This window comes from Halichoeres trimaculatus, unplaced genomic scaffold (assembly GCF_033239565.1).
Source record: "Halichoeres trimaculatus isolate MK-OKI-2021-1 unplaced genomic scaffold, fHalTri1.1 fHalTri1_scaffold_3, whole genome shotgun sequence".
Classification (NCBI taxonomy): Eukaryota; Metazoa; Chordata; class Actinopteri; order Labriformes; family Labridae; genus Halichoeres; species Halichoeres trimaculatus.
The window spans coordinates 15,895,343-15,913,072 of NW_027437181.1; the positions used below are offsets into that span (position 1 = coordinate 15,895,343).

General features: G+C 38.2%; 1 protein-coding gene across 2 annotated transcripts; it reads left to right on the top strand.

The window, feature by feature from the left end:
• Positions 1-1,266: 1,266 nt before the first annotated feature.
• Positions 1,267-17,078, top strand: dync1li2 (dynein, cytoplasmic 1, light intermediate chain 2). 2 transcript variants are annotated; one of them, XM_074666204.1, is made up of 13 exons: positions 1,267-1,406; positions 2,149-2,222; positions 2,528-2,644; positions 2,761-2,991; positions 7,605-7,768; positions 8,432-8,525; positions 8,724-8,859; positions 9,003-9,114; positions 9,211-9,270; positions 11,275-11,319; positions 11,432-11,549; positions 12,723-12,860; positions 13,708-17,078. In XM_074666204.1, exons 1-13 carry the CDS (start codon positions 1,321-1,323, stop codon positions 13,818-13,820), a joined length of 1,488 nt encoding a protein of 495 aa, XP_074522305.1. In that variant the 5' UTR covers positions 1,267-1,320; the 3' UTR covers positions 13,821-17,078. The 2 variants fall into 2 exon arrangements, with proteins under 2 accessions (XP_074522305.1, XP_074522306.1); XM_074666205.1 differs by having other exon boundaries at positions 13,713-17,078.
• Positions 17,079-17,730: the final 652 nt, after the last annotated feature.

A 17,730-nucleotide genomic window follows, 5' to 3' on the forward strand; every position in this document is an offset into this window, starting at 1 on the left:
AAAAACAAAACCATGAACAAACTCGTGCAACTTTTAATATTATTGGTGAATTAGTTGGCTAAATTTTGTACTTACATTTTTCATGCTTTTCCCAAGAAAGTCTTAAAGAAGCTTTCCATATTGTCCAGTCTGAATATATCATTAAGGCTTTCTCTTTGAGTTCAATTGTTATCAATTTCCATGATAAATGTAACCAAAATGTTGATGATGTATAATCTTACCTAATCTTGAATTTCCTTTTAAAAACACAACTAGTTGTCCTGGGAGTAATTCACTGTCTTGTTAGATTAAATTTTCTTGATTGCTTTGGGCAATTTCAAGTTAAAATGTGGGTCATTTGTGTTTTACTGCAATTTTATTGCACACCCTGGTGTATAGTGGATGAAAATTAACTTAACAAGTTAAAGCAATGATGGATGAACTTGTGCCAAATTTTGACAGTAATTTTGATAGTAATATAAACAGTTTCACTTTTGATATATTTTACTCATCTTAATTTAGAAGTCCTGCAGCTTAGGCCAGCTACTGTGAGAATGTTGAGAGCAAAGGCCTGAGGTGATTTAATCTATTTAATGACTCAAACACTGGACTGGAGGTGGCGCCAGAGGACAACACGTCATTGGAGATCTGCGTGATGGACTCTAATATGGATGGGCTATCTAATAGTCTATATATTCACTTTGACTTTTATGCAGGGCTTTTCATTCTATAACTTTTTTTTTAATTATCTTTGAAATTTATTTCAAGCTTTAATTGTCTCATTTCTTTTAACTATCTTCTTTTTTAACTATCTTATTTTGGTGCTCCCATTAAAATTTAACTTTATCCTTAACTTTAAATTAATCTATTTCATTTTATTTATTTGAATACATTTTAACTTTGTATTATCTTATTACTATTTTGAATTCTTGTTTATGTTTATTTATTTATTTATTTATTTACTTAGCTTAACAAGCTTATTTTAAATTTTAAACTGTTTAAATAGTTTTAAAGTTAAAATAAAAATAAATTTTCATGAATATCTAGTTTAGGTATGCTTTAGTCTCTACCATTTCTAGTCTAAAATATTTCTTTAAATATGTTTTATCATAATTCTATCTAAGGTATTTTTAATGAACTCTTTTCAACCACTGTATAACGATTTTAACCGCATTTTTTAATATAAAAGATGGTTAGAAAATAAAAGTTGATTGAATAAACCAGAAATGTTGCGGGAGGTAATAGTCAACAAATGAAACACACCCCTAGTTACTTGGGTGAAGGCGGTGCTAGTGTAGCCCAAGAACCAGGGCCTTGCCTTTGTGGTTGTAGAGAGAGAAGATGGCTCCCGTTCTGGAGAAACAGCTCCCGGGCGCAGCCGGGGCAGGCGACAATAACAACGAGGAAGAAGAAGGACAAAACCTTTGGCAAGTCCTGCTTTTGTTTCAACAACTTTGTGCTTGTTGGGACACTTCTTGGAAATCTACAGCTGTAACGGTTCTGCTTTGTCACTGCCGGTTGCCCACAGACACCGGCCCCTAGCATTAGCATTAGCACTAACTATTGAAGCTGGGTTCAGCTAACGTCAGCTACAGGGCTTTACTTGATTAGCCAATTGTTGGGTGTGGATATTTTTTTCTACTTGAGAGTTTATGGATACGTATTTTGCTGTCATTTTTTGAAGTTCGAGTGAGTTATCTTGTTAGGGCCATTGTTGGGTCATGTCATGACAACACCTTAACAAGCAGCTTCTTTATGCAGGACACAACAAGCTAACCGAGACGTAAACGTTAACAAGCTAGTAACATAACCAAATATCTGAAGTATGCAAGGAAACAATGTTGGCTTTAGTCAGCAGTCATTTCCAAGGATACAGATGTGGCTTTACATTGTCAGGTTTTAAGAATTCAGACTCAGTGCTACAGATTTTTCTGCGCACCGGTCAGTGGATATGACTTATCATTTCCTGTTCTTTATGTGTTGTCCTGGGCACATCGCCGGTCTGTCTGAAATTATCTTCTCCCAGTGCCTCTGGCATAAGTTTAGTTATGTAAATGTTACCCAGACAATAACTGTATTTGGCAGAACTTGTGTTTTAAGAGGAGCTGTTGATATGCCACTTGACTGTCAATCTTGTGACTTTGCGTCGTTATGTGCAATTTCTTGTAGGACCTCAATACTGAGTGAAGTTTCAACAAGATCAAGTTCAAAGTTGCCATCAGGAAAAAATATCCTGTTACTTGGTAAGTACTACTCAAGCTAGAAGTGCAAAAATGTATGCCACTGCAGTGTAAAAAAAAATTCACACTGGCCTGAAATATTTGTTTGAGACTTCACACCCTTCAACTGTTGTGAAAGCACAAGTTCAGCCATGGTATATGAGTGAGAAAGATTGTAAACTTTAGATTTGTGTTGGTTGTGGCAGTATAAAGTACTGAGTATATTCATCTTTTTCCTTTACATCTGTTCTTTTAGGATATTAACGTTTGGATGCTGTATGAATAAATAAACAACTGCTACTGGTAATTATACCTAATATGTCTCACAGGTGAGGATGGGTCAGGCAAAACGTCACTCATGGCCAAACTTCAAGGAGCTGAACACAACAAGAAAGGAAGGGGATTGGAATATCTGTACCTGAATGTTAACGATGAGGACAGAGATGGTGAGTGAAGGCCTGACTGTGGTAGTTTCACAGTGGCAGCCTTTACATGGTTAGTGTGGTTTAATACATCCAATTATTCTGCACGGTTTGGACCAGTTTTGTGTTTATTTTGACAGACCTTACCCGGTGTAATGTGTGGATCCTGGATGGGGACTTGTATCACAAAGGCCTTCTGAAGTTTGCTGTTTCAGCCCAGTCACTACCTGACTGTCTAGCTGTTTTTGTTGCGGATATGTCACGACCCTGGACCATTATGGAGTCACTGCAGAAGTGGGCAAGTGTTCTACGTGATCATGTGGACAAGCTCAAGATTGCACCTGAGGACATGAGAGAAATGGAACAGAAGAGTAAGTACTGTTTTGATCTTGTTTATCTGCTTTCACTCCAAATGGAAATATTGCTGAAATGAAACACTGGGTCAGAAGATTTTCAACAAAGTGTGGACTGGGGGATACAAAGCCTTTGTCATAGAAATATTGTTGACTGTGTGTTCAGGTTTTTTTGTTTTATTTAGCTTGATACTCAAAATCTTGAGGCATCTTCAAAGATTTTGCTTGGAGATAAAACCTCTGTTACTTGATATCACTGTTCCTTGGCCACCAAAACCTAAATGTTCACTAATTAATTTGTAGCTAGCATGTTCTACATCCATACTAGAGTGTTAAGATGGTGTTTGCCATGATGGGGTCATAGTATTTCTCAGCATGCACAAAGCTAAGACACTGAAAGTGGCACATGCAAACATGCAAGTATTCCTCATAGATGGCTGAAATGAAACAGTGATATGAAAGTTGCCTGAAGCATCCCAGGGTGGAAGCTATGGATGTGTTACATAACAAGAACCAGACTCCTTGCTGACTGGCTGCCAGGAAGAAGCGTCAGGAGAGAACGCTCACTGTGTAGCATGGATGGCAAGCTCTGTATAACATTACACATTGAGAGGGATGTTTTCTGGGTCACCATCAGCTGATCCTCAGCTGTTTTCTGGCCAGGGGCAAGCTCTGAAGATCAATGAGCGTGATGCACTCAGATGCTGTTCTCCTGTTAATTTTAGAGCAGGTCATCTCTCACTTATAAACGGCTCTTTTGTGTTTGGAAAGATGCTTTTGGAGATGTGAGTTAGTTCTGCTTGTATGATTTCACAGAATGTTCTTGAGTGCTTTCACAGTTTTCTTGCTGTTGTGGCTTTTATAAGTCTGTCAAGATTTGCTGAAATGATTTTTTGATAATTGCAGATGAGTTTGACAGAACAGGTCTTTAAGTGTTTTCAACATGTATGCTTACACAGCAACAAGTGGTGACAAGTTCTCTGCTGCTGGCAAAAGCGAGAAAGAAATGGGAAGCTAATAGCCAAGTAATGATTTAAGCATATTCCCATTTACAAGCTTTTAACAAGGTGTTATGATGTTAAATGGATAAATGTACCTGGCTTTGATTTTGTTCAAGTAGCAAAGATAGATTTATACAACATTATCGAGCATGTTAAAATGTTATTATACAGTGTAAGATACAGGAAATTGCTTGGACTTCATGTTCTTTCTCCTCAGTCAGAGAAGCTTCATCATGCATTTTAGTAGTGGATTCACAATCATTGTGTTTAAGTTGAAGAGTAGTTTTTCTTGAGTCAATATTTGAGGCTTAACTTTAAATCTGTTTTTTGGGACTTCTCTGGGGTTCCTCCTCCTCCTTTCCTTTTGCCAAACATGTTATCCCCACCCACTGTGATGACACAGATTTCCAGTTTGGCTGCAGCATGTCATCCAGATAAAGCATCTTTAGCCGTGATGTTCATCACAGATTGGTGAGGCCTCGTCAGATTAGGTATTTGCAGAAGTGAATGAGTGTGTGTGTGTGTGTGTGTGTGTGAGAAAGAGAGGCTGACAGACACATAGGAAGTCTGTGTGAGTGGCTTTTGTCCAGAGAGTCTTGCAGATGTCTTGCATCATGGTTCCCTCCCCTTCAACAGCAGCAGCGTCAGGAAAAGGAAGAGACGTAAACCGAGTTGGTTTGAATTCAGTCAGTGGGCCGGACCTTCTGATTCCTGCTGTGCTGTAACTGAAGTAGGCTGCCTGCTGAAGTCTACAAGTCAAATTACAGGATCAACTTCTTGTATCCTAACCAAACTTTAGGATGGGTAACACTCCACTCTGTGACTTCTGTTGGAGGTTGAGGCAAGGAGTATTTTGAGCAACATTTGCAGATAATAGCGTGAATGCACATGTATCTGTTAGTCTGGGGTCTGTTGCTGTGTAGTATTCAAATTGGAGGGAACAAGAAACTTGACAGCAGTAAAAATATTTAAACATAGCAGCTGAAGCAGTATTGACCGGTAAACAGTTTCAGATTCAAAGTCAGACACATATTTCCTTGTTGTTAAACCTGAGCATTGACTTTTACCTTCTCTTTGAAGTCAGTGTTGTTTTCTTAGTGCATTTTCAGTATGAGAGCTCAGTGTGTCTGGTTTATTGAAGGCAGAACTGTCAATGATGTGTGCATTTTGACCTCACCTTTATTTGTGGAGTAGATAAAATGTGCTAGTGGGGCAAAGTCTGTCTATCTTTGTGTCTTTCACTTTGTGTTTTAAGGTATTCACTGTTCACACTCTTTGCTTATGGCATCATGATGTAAACCCCTGAATGTTAAATAAACAAAACAATGTTGCTTTGTGAATTCATAGTGTCTATATTAGACACTCAGACTTCTTTTTCATGAACATTTTCTTCACTTTCAAACTCTGAGAGTGTTGTCAACAGGTCACAGATGATGAAATTAAAAGTGATTTGTGAGTTCAAATTGCAAGTAGCTACTCTTGTGATTTACAAAAATATGTTTTGAACAACTATTGTTGGTTTTTGTTAGATGCCCAACTGGCCTGTTGTCTTATCTGCATTATTATAGATTTAACCACCTTGTTGTGTACCCTGTGGCCCTGCAGACCCCATGTGTAGCTTTAGCCACGTATGGAGGATTTGATAAACCATAATAAATGTGTGTGGGGAAAGAGGGGTCCAAGATGTGAAGACTTTCTTTTCAGAAGGGGTTGAGGTTGTCATCTTAAACTCCTTCTCTTAAGCTTAAATGTATATACTCCCAACTTACCGTATGTAGGCACTGGATTTGTGTAATCTTGTGTTCCAGAAGGTTTGCCTTTTCGATTGCTTGTAACCCCGCGTCTCGTCCCGTGTACTAAATCCCATGTTTGAAAGTAAAGGAGGCTCAAAATGCCAAGTCAATCTGGCTTTGTGGGCTGTCCTCAACTGCATTCCCGAAGCTCCTTAAGGAAGGAGGCCAAAGCTTCCTGAATAAGTCCCCCTCCACCCCCCTGCCCACTACGACCACACACCACAGCTTTGTAGATGTCTGGACAGCTGGGACAGCAAAACAGGAGAGTGAAAGATGCCTTTTGAACAACCTCTCACCCAAGACCTGTGACTTAAGTGATAAACACAGTTTCTCTTTCTGATGGACAACATTAGACTAGTGCATGAACTGTAACAGCAGAGACTTGTTATATTTGCTTTTATGGCAAGTTTGGAATTTTAGTTCAGTTTTTCATTTAAGGGTACCCTTGGCTTCTTCTGGTGTATTTTAATCAGGGTGTCCGCAGGGTCTTAAAAAGTATTAAAAGTTGATCAATCATTTTTGGGAAAATTAAGGGCCTTAAAAAGTATTAAAAAGTCTTAATTGTGGTTTTATGAGGTATTAAGTTTCATAGGTATTCAAGCTTTGACCCAAAAAATATCCATGAATATTTATTTTCCTCCTTGCAACTGTCCCCTGATTGGGACATTTAACATTCAGCAGATAAAGTTCTAAGATAGAATATAATAGAAAAGAATAGAGTTACTTTATTGATCCCAAACTGGAAAATTGTTATGTTAACTGCAGAAATCAATGGAGTCAGTAGAAAAATACAAAAAGAAAGAAGAATAGAATAAAAAAATACATAAAGACTCTAGTTACAATAAAATACAACAATAAGGATTGTGAGCAGTATAAACACCAGCTATAAATTAATGTCATTTCTAGTTTCATAAAGAGAAATTAAAGACAACATTAAAGCAAATCACACAATCTCCGGCACATGTCCTAAATTTTAAAAATGATTAAATAATTTCTCATTTTCTTCAGCAAGTTGGCCTTGAATAACTGCTGTTTCTTGTTGTGGGAGTGTCGATAAACCTGCCTTTAGTTTCATTTGTTCTTTCAAGCTTTATTCCTCCTAAGCCTACATAATTTCTGTAAAAATGTAAACTACAACTGTTAAAAAGTGGATGCCAACAACAACTGATAGTTGCGATAAAGTCTTAAAACTTTTTTAAAGGTTTTTGAAAAGTCTTAAAAAGGTATTGAAATCAACCTCAAGATTTTAGCATTTACCCTGTTAATGGTCGTGCACAATGATTAACCCAGCGCCACAAACATTGTCTGCAGTAGTTCACAAATGTGCAGAAGAGGCTAAAGGTGGCTTTACAAAATGTACAACCACAACAAGAAATGTCAGAACTTCATAGATTCTATGTGGAGACCATAAAAACGCTACTCACTCACCTTTTTTGTGCAGTTTTTCATTGTTAGTGGAATTTGCTTATATCCTGTTCATCACACAGGCACGTAAGCACATTCATCCAGACAAATGTGTTGATTTGAGCTGAGTTTATGCCTCTCAGATTTTGTTTGATAGGTGTTCTTCTTTTCCTACTTCATATACGTAAGACCCTGAGTGTTTTTATGTGTTGTCACTACACTTCTCTTAGATGCATGTAAAAATGTGGATACAAGGGCACAACAACAGCATTAAATTGGTGATATGAGCCTTTGTCTGTGTGAGTTTTAGATTAAGAATGATTGAAAAATGAAGTTTGGTGAACCAAATATACTTTTTTTTTTCATTTATCAGGGGCCTAATGTTCACCGCACTCTGATTTCTCATCTCTAACTGTCTCTGTTTGTCCAATAGTGGTGAAAGCATTTCAAGAGTATGCTGAACCAGAAGAGGCTACCCAACCCTCCCCACAAAGACGACCTCCAGCAGCAGAAGAGGACGAGGCTGTTGTGCTACCACTTGGGGACAACACACTCACACATAACCTGGGCATTCCGGTGCTAATAGTTTGCACAAAGGTAAAACATTATTACAAGGCAGAATATAGTACATGCGAAGTCAAAGACTGTTTCTGCAAATCTATAAAAGCTGTTCAGGAGCACATGTGTCAGAGGAATTCTTGAAAGGATCATCAGAAACATCTGCTGACATGATCACGCTTTACACCCTCTAAGTGTTCTTCTGTCTGTAGACTCCCATCTGTGTTAGTGAGAAAAAATGGCTCCTTTTACACTTTAATCACTCACCTTGCTGCAGTTATTATCCTATGGACACTGGAAGTGTTACCATGATGAGGAAGTAAAGTCAGTCTGTTACCCATTTGTGAGGCAGCATCTTTTATAAAAAGCTGACATTGTAGTTGCTCAGTAAACCTTCAGGCAAAGAATGATGCTAAAATACTGTGCTGCTGTCAGCAGAGCTTCACATGCTCGCTGTGACCACAAACAGGGGCATTTGCTTAGGGTATCTTTTATTGTTGGCGCTTCTGTCTGGTTGGATAAAAGTAGTCAGCCTGGAAGAAAGAGTGATCATTCAAGACTGGTACTTGCTGTTTACAAAAGTTTAAAAACAGGAAAAATTATCAAAAGAGTCACTTTTGTGATAGGCTGTGGTTTGACCTGCATGACACTTTTCTGTTGTAAAGATATTTACCTCTCTCCTTTTAATATTTTATTGGGCAGTGTGACGCCGTCAGCGTACTAGAAAAGGAGCATGACTACAGAGAAGAGCACTTTGACTTTATCCAGTCCCACATCAGGCGATTCTGCTTACAATGTATCCTTTTACTGAGAGTATGTTTGGTATTTTATTGTCCTCGTCATTATGCTGGTAACATTGCTTAATGGGTCACAGATTGTTTATAGAAAAGGTCTATTGTTAGGGTTCATGGTTTTTTGATTATGTATCTGTTCACAGTCAATCAGTAATCTATGTCATTACTTGAAAATTAGCTACCTTGATTGAACGAATCAGATGGAGCTGGACTGATCTACACATCAGTCAAAGAGGAGAAAAACCTGGATCTGCTTTACAAATATATATTACATAAGGTGTACGACTTCCAGTTCACCACATCTGCCTTAGTGGTGGAGAAGGATGCCGTGTTCATGTGAGTGCAACAGTTATTCAGTTTATCATAGTTTCTTCTTTCTGCCATCTATCTTTCTGTTATCTGTGACACACCAAAAGCAGAAAACTTTACTATTCAGAAGAGAGTACTTCAGTATTTTAAATCATCTCCTACTTTTTCAGTCCATCTGGCTGGGATAATGAGAAAAAAATTGGGATTTTGCATGAAAACATCACATCAGTTCGACCCGATGATCCATTTGAGGACTTCATCTCAAAGCCTCCAGTAAGAAAGGTACGGTAATGCAAATACTGTGGGGAAAAATAGGTATGTGGTTTGCATAACATTAGTTAAATAACCTAATGTGTTCTTCTTTGGTCCCATTCACAGCTGGTTCATGACAAAGAAATAAGTGCGGAGGATGAGCAGGTGTTCCTGATGAAGCAACAGGTATCAGACTTTTTTTCACTAGTCATGGTTCCTCCTGGATCACCTCATGTATGTGGATTTTTACATTACAGCATATAACATCAAGTACAAAAAAAAGACTCTTAAAGAAACTACTAAGCTGTATGGCTAAAATGCAAAGCTCATTTCCTTGTAAGGCTTCAATTTTGATCCTGAACAACATGAACATTTACCCAAGTTTGTTCTGGTGAGTACTTGAAACTTCCACATGACCAAACCAAAGTCTTCACTTCCTATTTTTGAAGCATCTAAACCAGGAAGAGGGTCCAAAATAACACTCGCTAAAGTCAGCAGCATGACATTATAGAGAAGTTTTCAGTGTTTGTTGAGATTTTGATTTACCCAGCACCTGCTGTTTTTATGCACACTGACTTAGCTGAAGTTTAATAAGTAGTTGGCAGAAACTGGTAACCCAGTGCATTTTATTGAAGTGTTCAGGTTTATTACCCCCGCCAAGGAGGTTATGTTTTTGGGAGAGTTTGTCTGTTTGTCCATGACCAACATAACTCAAAAAGTTACAAACGGATCTTGATGACATTTTCAGGTATTGTTCGAAATGGGATAAGGAAGAAGTGATTAAATTTTGGAGGTGATCCGGATCACCCTCTGGATCCAGGTTTTTTTTTCAAGGATTCTTTATCATTGTGAGATAGGGCTGTTTTCACCATATGTGTATATAACTCCACGATAAATGATCAGGTTGCTAAACAAAAGAATACAAGACAAAGTCGCAATAATTTCTGACAGATGTAAAAGTACGATCCAGATCCTGGCAATATTCTGGATACTAAGATCTGGAATATTAAATATGTTCTGGGTCATCATAATTTTCAACACTGTCAGGTGACAAATTATTGTACAAAACTTCCAACTAACACCAAATTGTTTCAGACAGTCTGCTGAAAGGGAGTATTAGTAGGGCTAAAGTGTTACATGAGAATCACAATATGTTTGGCGCAGGTCTGCACTCTCTGAGTGCTTACCTAGTTTTTAATGTTATTCATACATTATATAATTATATTTATAGAGTTTTACAATGAAGTGAAAAAGTGTTGTTGCTTTTAGGCTGTTCATTCACACAGAAAACAGCGTTTTAGCAGACCTAAAATGCGAACTTTCAAAAACGGCCTCCAGAGTGGATTTTTTCTGAAACACTGCAGCAACTGTTGCCTTGTAAACAGCAAGCCAGCACTTTCAGAGGAAAGGCTGATGTTGTGCTCCCCTTCGCGCATACAACAGTACAACAGTATGGTTGTTATGATCATCGTAGACTACCATGTTGTGCTTGTGTTGCTCAATCTGTTGACTGTCTTTCAACAAAATTTGCATCTGCTGCACTACTTCTGCACTTAACATTCACCAATACGCCAGATGATTGGCCCAACTCTACTTTGGTGGAGATCTACCAAAAGCCGCTTCTGGACAAGACAGTTATAGCATGGGAAGGAAAGTTTATTTATATAGCACATTTCAGTAAGGCAATTCAAAGTGCTTTACAGAGATGAAAATCAGCAAAACATATTAAAAGAAAACATTAAAAATCAGTTAAAAAAAGTAAAATGCCATAGAATCAAATAAAATGGCAAAAAATGAAGGTTAAAACAGATTTAAAATATAAAAGCCGCAGTGCAGAGTTGTACAGTTAAAAGGGAGATTTTAAATTATTTGTTAACATCTTCCAACGAAAGGCAGCCATAAAAAGGTGAGTCCTTAACCTGGTTTTAAATGAGCCGAGAGTTTAAGCAGACCTGGTATTCTCTGTCAGTTTGTTCCAGATATTTGGAGCACAGAAGCCGAATGCTGCCTCTCCATGTTAGGTTCTGACTCTGACAAACCATAAGCCTGTCATGCTTACTACAGCATTCTCAGTTTTTCTGCGTTTCCTTGTAAACGCAGATTTTTTTTCTCTGCGTTTCTGCATTTTGGGGTTAAATGTTGTTGTGTAAATAGGGCCTAAATCAATCATTCATTTTTTTTCTCCCACAGTCTTTGTTAGCAAAGCAGCCAGCCACACCAACAAGAGGAGCAACAGTAAGTGTTGAAATGTTGAATCTTCTGTGATGACAGTCTACAATCTGTTTCTTTTGGAGAACTAGCTGCTTTCACTTGTGAACACAATGTTGTTCTGGTTTCTGTATTACAGGAGTCTCCGGGACGGACAGCCTCAGGATCTCCAAGGCCTGCAGGTCGAGCTGGCCAACCCACGGTGACCAGCGGCTCACCTATGGCTGCTGTCAAGAAGCCTGACCCCAACATGAAAGGTTTTCACACTCTTACTTTTTTTAACCACACCTCATTATAAAGAAAGGCACTTTGCATCCAGGTTGGTGTAATTTGTTTGCAATCTTTTCCTTTAAAAATAAAGATTCTATGTAATCATGCATGCAAAAAAAATCCAGAGTGAGGGGCAACATACAGTTTAGAAAAATGAAGCCTTTTCAGAAGTGCTAAAAGTTGCTGAGGGTCCACTTGAGGCTGGTTGCAGAAAGACTGGAAGTCACGTACAAACCCAGCCAAAAAACCTGCCTTAGAGCATTAGAAAAACTATTATAACCTGGTTCAAAAATTCAGCTTGGGTCTGAAAAACTGGTTTCTCTATCAGCCCACAATGTAGGGGGTGAATTTTTTTCTAACCCCACTGTTTAGAAGATATGGGGGTCATTTGATTGTCCAATCAGAGACAAAGCCCAGCTCCTGTTACTGATAGGAGCCCTATAGCCGTTAAATAGAAAGCTCAAAGTTGAAATCATGTTCAATGTGGCTGCATGCGCTGATTGGCTGCATTTCACTGTTTCAGGAACAGACGGGTGATGTCATGGAGAGTATGTCCATGTTTTATACAGTCTGTGGTGCATAAACTGCTTTGTTGATTGCTCACACCATTCATATTTGATCTTTTGTGCAATAATGCCCTCTAGAGGTAAAAACTAAAATATTTCAGAATGTTACAGAAAACCTTCTCATGCAAGGAATTGCAATCTTTGTTTTAAGTTAAGAGGAAGGATACCCCGTCTAAAAAAAAAACAGCTTAAAAAACTCAATAGTTTTTCAATTTGTCAGCCGCTTAATGTCCACCTTCCTACAGTTTGATCACCACTCCATCAACATATTATTTCCATGATATAAACAAACTGTGGAGTAGTCTTATACCCATCACTAACATCATGGATCTTGAGATTTAGGATAGAATATGTCACGATCTGCACTGAGTCTCATAACTGTTAATTAAGGCTATTGTGTATTGAAGCAAAGATATAGTTCATTAATGGTGAAGTGGTTGAAGTATTTATGGGGTAAGTCATCACAATGCTGATCGCAAGAAGGACATTTAAAATAAATAAATAAATAAAAATTTTTCCCCCTTTATTATTTTCTTAAAAAAGGAAAGTTTCTTTATGAAGAAAGTCTTTTTAATCTGCTTCTTTCTTCTCTAGGGGGAGCTGCCAATGAGGGAGTGCTGGCTAACTTCTTCAACAGTCTGTTGAGTAAAAAGACTGGATCCCCGGGGAGCCCGGGGAGCCCAGGAAGTGGAGCAGTTGGAGCTGGAGTGCAAGGGTCGGCCAAGAAAACAGGTACAGCTCTTTTTCAAGTCCTCCACCTCTCATACCTGACTACTTTAAATCCTCTTATTGACAGGTTAGTGTTGAGTATTTGAAAAAACACAACAGCTTTACTGTTAAATATGAATTTTGAGATTAGAGTCTGAACTGCCTGCACACCACAGTGAAGACAAGAGGAGCTTAAAACAGGGCCTGTGTTGATGGCAGCTGTGGACCATTTTGCTGTTTGGAGTTTTATCTCTTCAGCCTGAGACATGGTAAAAATACAGGAGAAAAAGAAAACTTGTCCTCTGTGACTGAACGTCTGACATCTGAGGAAACTTGTGACAGGCCTGTATGCACCACCCTTCAATCATAAATTCCCCCATAACACTAACGCCTTTCACTTCACATCATACCACACTGCTCTCCTGCTCAACTAATTAACAGTGTTTACCTGTTCTACTTGAGTAACCCAAGCTGTTTGCACGTTATTATTTCAAGCTTCTGCACTTTTTTGAACATTGTTATCTAAAAATGTAACAAAATAAAGTGCAGTTATTCAAATGTATTAAGTTTAAGAGAACATTGTATTACTCATCTCACTGCCCAAAACCAACCCTTTTCAGCTCAAAAGCATTGTTAACACGTTTGTGTGCCCCAATTGATTGACCATGCATGAGTACACGTTCCTTTTTTGACCATTTTTTTTTAGCATGTGTGAACTTTGGCAGCAAACCAAGAAACTTATGCATGGGACTTCCTCGCCATTCAGCCTCCATCCATCCGCTTGCTGGCAATAGTGAACTGTTGTTCATCATTACACACACAGACACTACAGGAGATTACTTTTGGGCTTTGTCTCCTGTTTTTTTCCAAGGGCAGAAGCCGGGTTTGACTGACGTCCAGGCGGAGTTGGACAGGATGACTCGCAAACAAGACTCCATGGTTTCAGCTAACAACATACCACCGCCGACAGAGAACGAAGCGTGAAGGCAACAAAAACAGCTGCATCGTCCACTGCATTATTACTCTGGAGAAAAAAACATGCACATATGAGCAAAAAAAAGACTAAATTCCCAACATCTATATCAGTCAGCACACGTGGTGGTGTAACCAAAACGAGTTTCAGATGCTATCAGATATTTTGGAGTTTTGGTGAGATGAGGAGGGTGAAATAAGAGATGTGGAGGTGTTAATGAGATGATAAGTGCTAAAGGCTTGGCTTTATTTCTGGGCTCTCTTCTACTGAAAGTGTTATTTTATGAGGGATGTCAGTGAATGGAAACATGTGCACACTCCCTGGCAGGCAGCCTGATGTGCTGGGCTGCAGGTCCCCCAGTTTCCGGGATAAAGCTCCCTCCTGATGGGTTTAAAGAGTGGAAATATTAGTAGACTTGCAGCCTTTAGTTCAGCTTATCTTGTGGAAGGAATTTGGTTGTAATTGGAAAGGTATTTAAACTTTATATATATTAATTGAGAACAATAACTAAAATACTTGCAAACACATTTAGTATGTAAAAAATGTTGGATATGATACTGATGTATTTATACAAAGTTCCTCCTTTTTATTTTATTCTCTGCACCATTTTTTGGTTCAGGGAAACTTTCAACTGTAGTGCATACCATTTTAAAATGCCACTGACGTCATGACACTAATATGACCAGTCCACATAGCTGATAGCATATCAAGTCATTTACCCTAGTCATCTCGAAGGATTCTGTAAATATAAGTACAAAAAAATCTATTCAGGTTAACTTGATTTTGTACAAAAGCAATTCTGTCCAAATTCTGAGAATCGCGTCTTTGACTTAATGAGAATAGTTGGGATTTGACAGGCTTAGAGGCTGCAACAGAATCGCTTCTTTTGCTACAAGTGTGTATATTTGGGGAGGGGGTTGGGCAGCATCTTTCCTACTATAACTCCTAAGTGCCTCGCACAGTTAGCTGTTTATGTCATAGTAGAGGTGCTTGTCTACATAAGAGGATATGCACTGTAGCATCATCTGTTTAAAGGTTCTTGTGGTTTTTTTTTTTTTTGTCATCCAAATAATTTATTTTGTTTTACATTTTTGTTAATGTACAACAAGCCTGTGGTCTCGTTATTTTCCAGAAATAAGTTTTCTGTGGCCTAGTTGAGCGTGTTCAATAGAGCAGTAGATTAAATGATATCTTTCAAATTGTAAAGGCTGCTGATATTAAGAATCTAAACAACCACATGTTGGAATGTTGGGTCCCCTGGAGGAACATGTAATGTGGGTGAAACCACTCATCTTGCAGCCAAAAGAAACATTGATACGCTTTGGTTTCAACAAAAAATGACATTTAGTATCCTGTAGTTTTTTGACAGCACTGTCCTCTTTTTGTTCCATGTTATTCTTTGTGCATGTCAGTTAAAACATTCCCGGTTTCTACATAAAGTAGTTGTAGAGACACATCCCTGTAGGTTTTTCCAGACTCCTCCTCAGTGCCCATTTGAAATGACAACCTTTGCCTTCAATGTACAGCTAACTGTTTTTCACGCCGAGCACCCTGCCTTCACAGGAATGCTCCTAATTAATTTGTGTGTCCTTAAGGGGTTGCTTAATTGTCTTATGTAACTGTTCTTTTTATCGTTATACTGCACCATATCAAAAATCTGTAATATTTATGGTTTCATGACACCATAGGTTGATCAAATTAGATAGCGTACGTGATCATAGAACTGTGCGCACGGCCCTACTTAATCCTATGGATAGTTTTCATCAGTAGCTTTCACAGAGTTGATTTAAGTGTAAGAGAGCAGCTATTTGCTATTCAAATAGCAAGCAAGGAAAACTGGAATGAATTGGGACAATGAACCAAAGATGCATATTAGTCACTATTTTCTGCTTTTAGAGTTCACAGTCATCCATAAGATTAACCAGCGGCCTTTTGTTTTGTCCTACATTGCATGGAGCCCTTGCATTCCACATTTCAGGCCTAACATTGAGCTCTTATCTTGAATTGCGACTTTTATAATTGGTAGATATGCCTCACTCCACTCGGCAAATACAAATGTATGCAGCAGTAAATTCTCAAAATTATCAGCAAATATTTTATATTTTGACAATTCGAGCTGCATGAGATGGCCATAGTATACAGTCTGCTGTATGCACAAGGTTTATTTTAGTTTGCCAAAAAGGCGCTCCACGACTGTTTAAGATTTTCTTTTGAACAAAACTAGCTCTTATTAATTTGTTTTTCTTCTTGTTTGTCCTTTTTCATGATTTGGTGGGTCACACATGAGGGTCTTTTGGAAATGTGGATGAAGCACAATTTTTACAGCCAGAAGCAGTACCCACCCTCGTTGGAATAAGCACTTTTCCTTGGACACTTGTATCAGTTTTCTGTTGGTACAGACACAGAATGCATGTTTCTTCTTTTGCCTTGCCTTTTTTTTTTTTTTCAGAAGATTTAGTGTTGAACCCTAGTAGTTAACCTTCACCCTGAACTTAATTATTTATCCACTTTTGCTGCTTCAGTTACCTAAGGTGCCCCTGGTGGTAAACTATGGAAAGACATCTTTCTACTGGTGATATCAACCATTAAAATCATTCATCTAGAAAAAGCACTCATTTAGGGATGTTTTGGGGACATTATAAAGTAGAGAAACCAAACACCATGAACTTTTCATTTTCATGGTTTGTCTTTTTTGCCTATATGATGTCATTTTTTGTGTTTACATCTTTTTTTTCTTCTAATTTTGTAATCAAATTTCCCCATAAACATTTGCATTTCAAGGTTTTGTAATGTCTTCTACCACCCTGATATGTTTCTCCACACTTTTTATAATTTGGCGTTTACCTGAGTGGAATGAAGTGCTCTCATGCTGCTTGGTTTCAAAGTTGCACTTGCTCTTTGTAAAGATTGGATGTTGCTCCCAGGATCGATCCATGAACAGATGTTGTTACTTTTGTACTTAATTGTCAGAGGAAAGCTACTGCCTCTTCACATCCTAACTGAATTGCCTTCAACCACTATTGACAGTCTGCTTCTATATGAGACTATGAGCTTCTGCTTCCAGCCCTTTTTGTATTCAGGATACCAAGACATTGTAAGCACATGGCTGGCTGCATTTTTGTGTCCTGATATAATTCAGAAGTTTGATTGTATGACTTTAACACAATTCTGTAGCCTCTAAGCTGCCATGTGGATTCTTGCTTCTTACGCCGACAAAGATGAGGAAAATGTTTATCAGACCCCTGGCTTCAATAAAACCAAGAATACAAACGTTTGTTGACCTTCACTTATTTTCGATGTGTTTTTTGTACAAGGTTTGTTGAATCATAACTTTGCAAAAGAAAACAAAAGTTTTCAGTCTTCCAATTCAATTTTCATTTTAAGTTTGAGTTACACTATTTATTTTCTTTTTCCTGGCATAAGTCAACTTAAATGACCAATGTAAAAATGGTACCAAGCTGGTGAAGTCTTAGGATAGAATGTTTTATATTGATCCCTATAAGAGACATTCTGCTGTTACAGCAGCAGCAACAAAATAAAAACTAAAAATTTGGAAATATACCCTATATACACTGAGATCCTTTGATTTTCCTTAAGTCAATCCTTTCATTCCATTTAAGCTCACATGTTGTATAAACTAAGCCATATTGAGACTGCATGTAGGACTATGACAGACCTCCCTAGCATCTCCACCCTATCACCTAGGAAACCATTGATACCATATACCACAAGAGGGCAGTGAGGTAGAAGTTGTAGAGGCAGTTCGTTTCTCTCGGGCCTATCCATGAGGTCTAAAACTTCACATGACATGTTATCAGAATGGGACTTTCAAATGTTCCTCTATAGTCCAACTGAGAAATGTCACTCAAAAAACTAAAGGTTCTCCATTAAGACCCTTATTATGCCATTTTTTCCCATCTA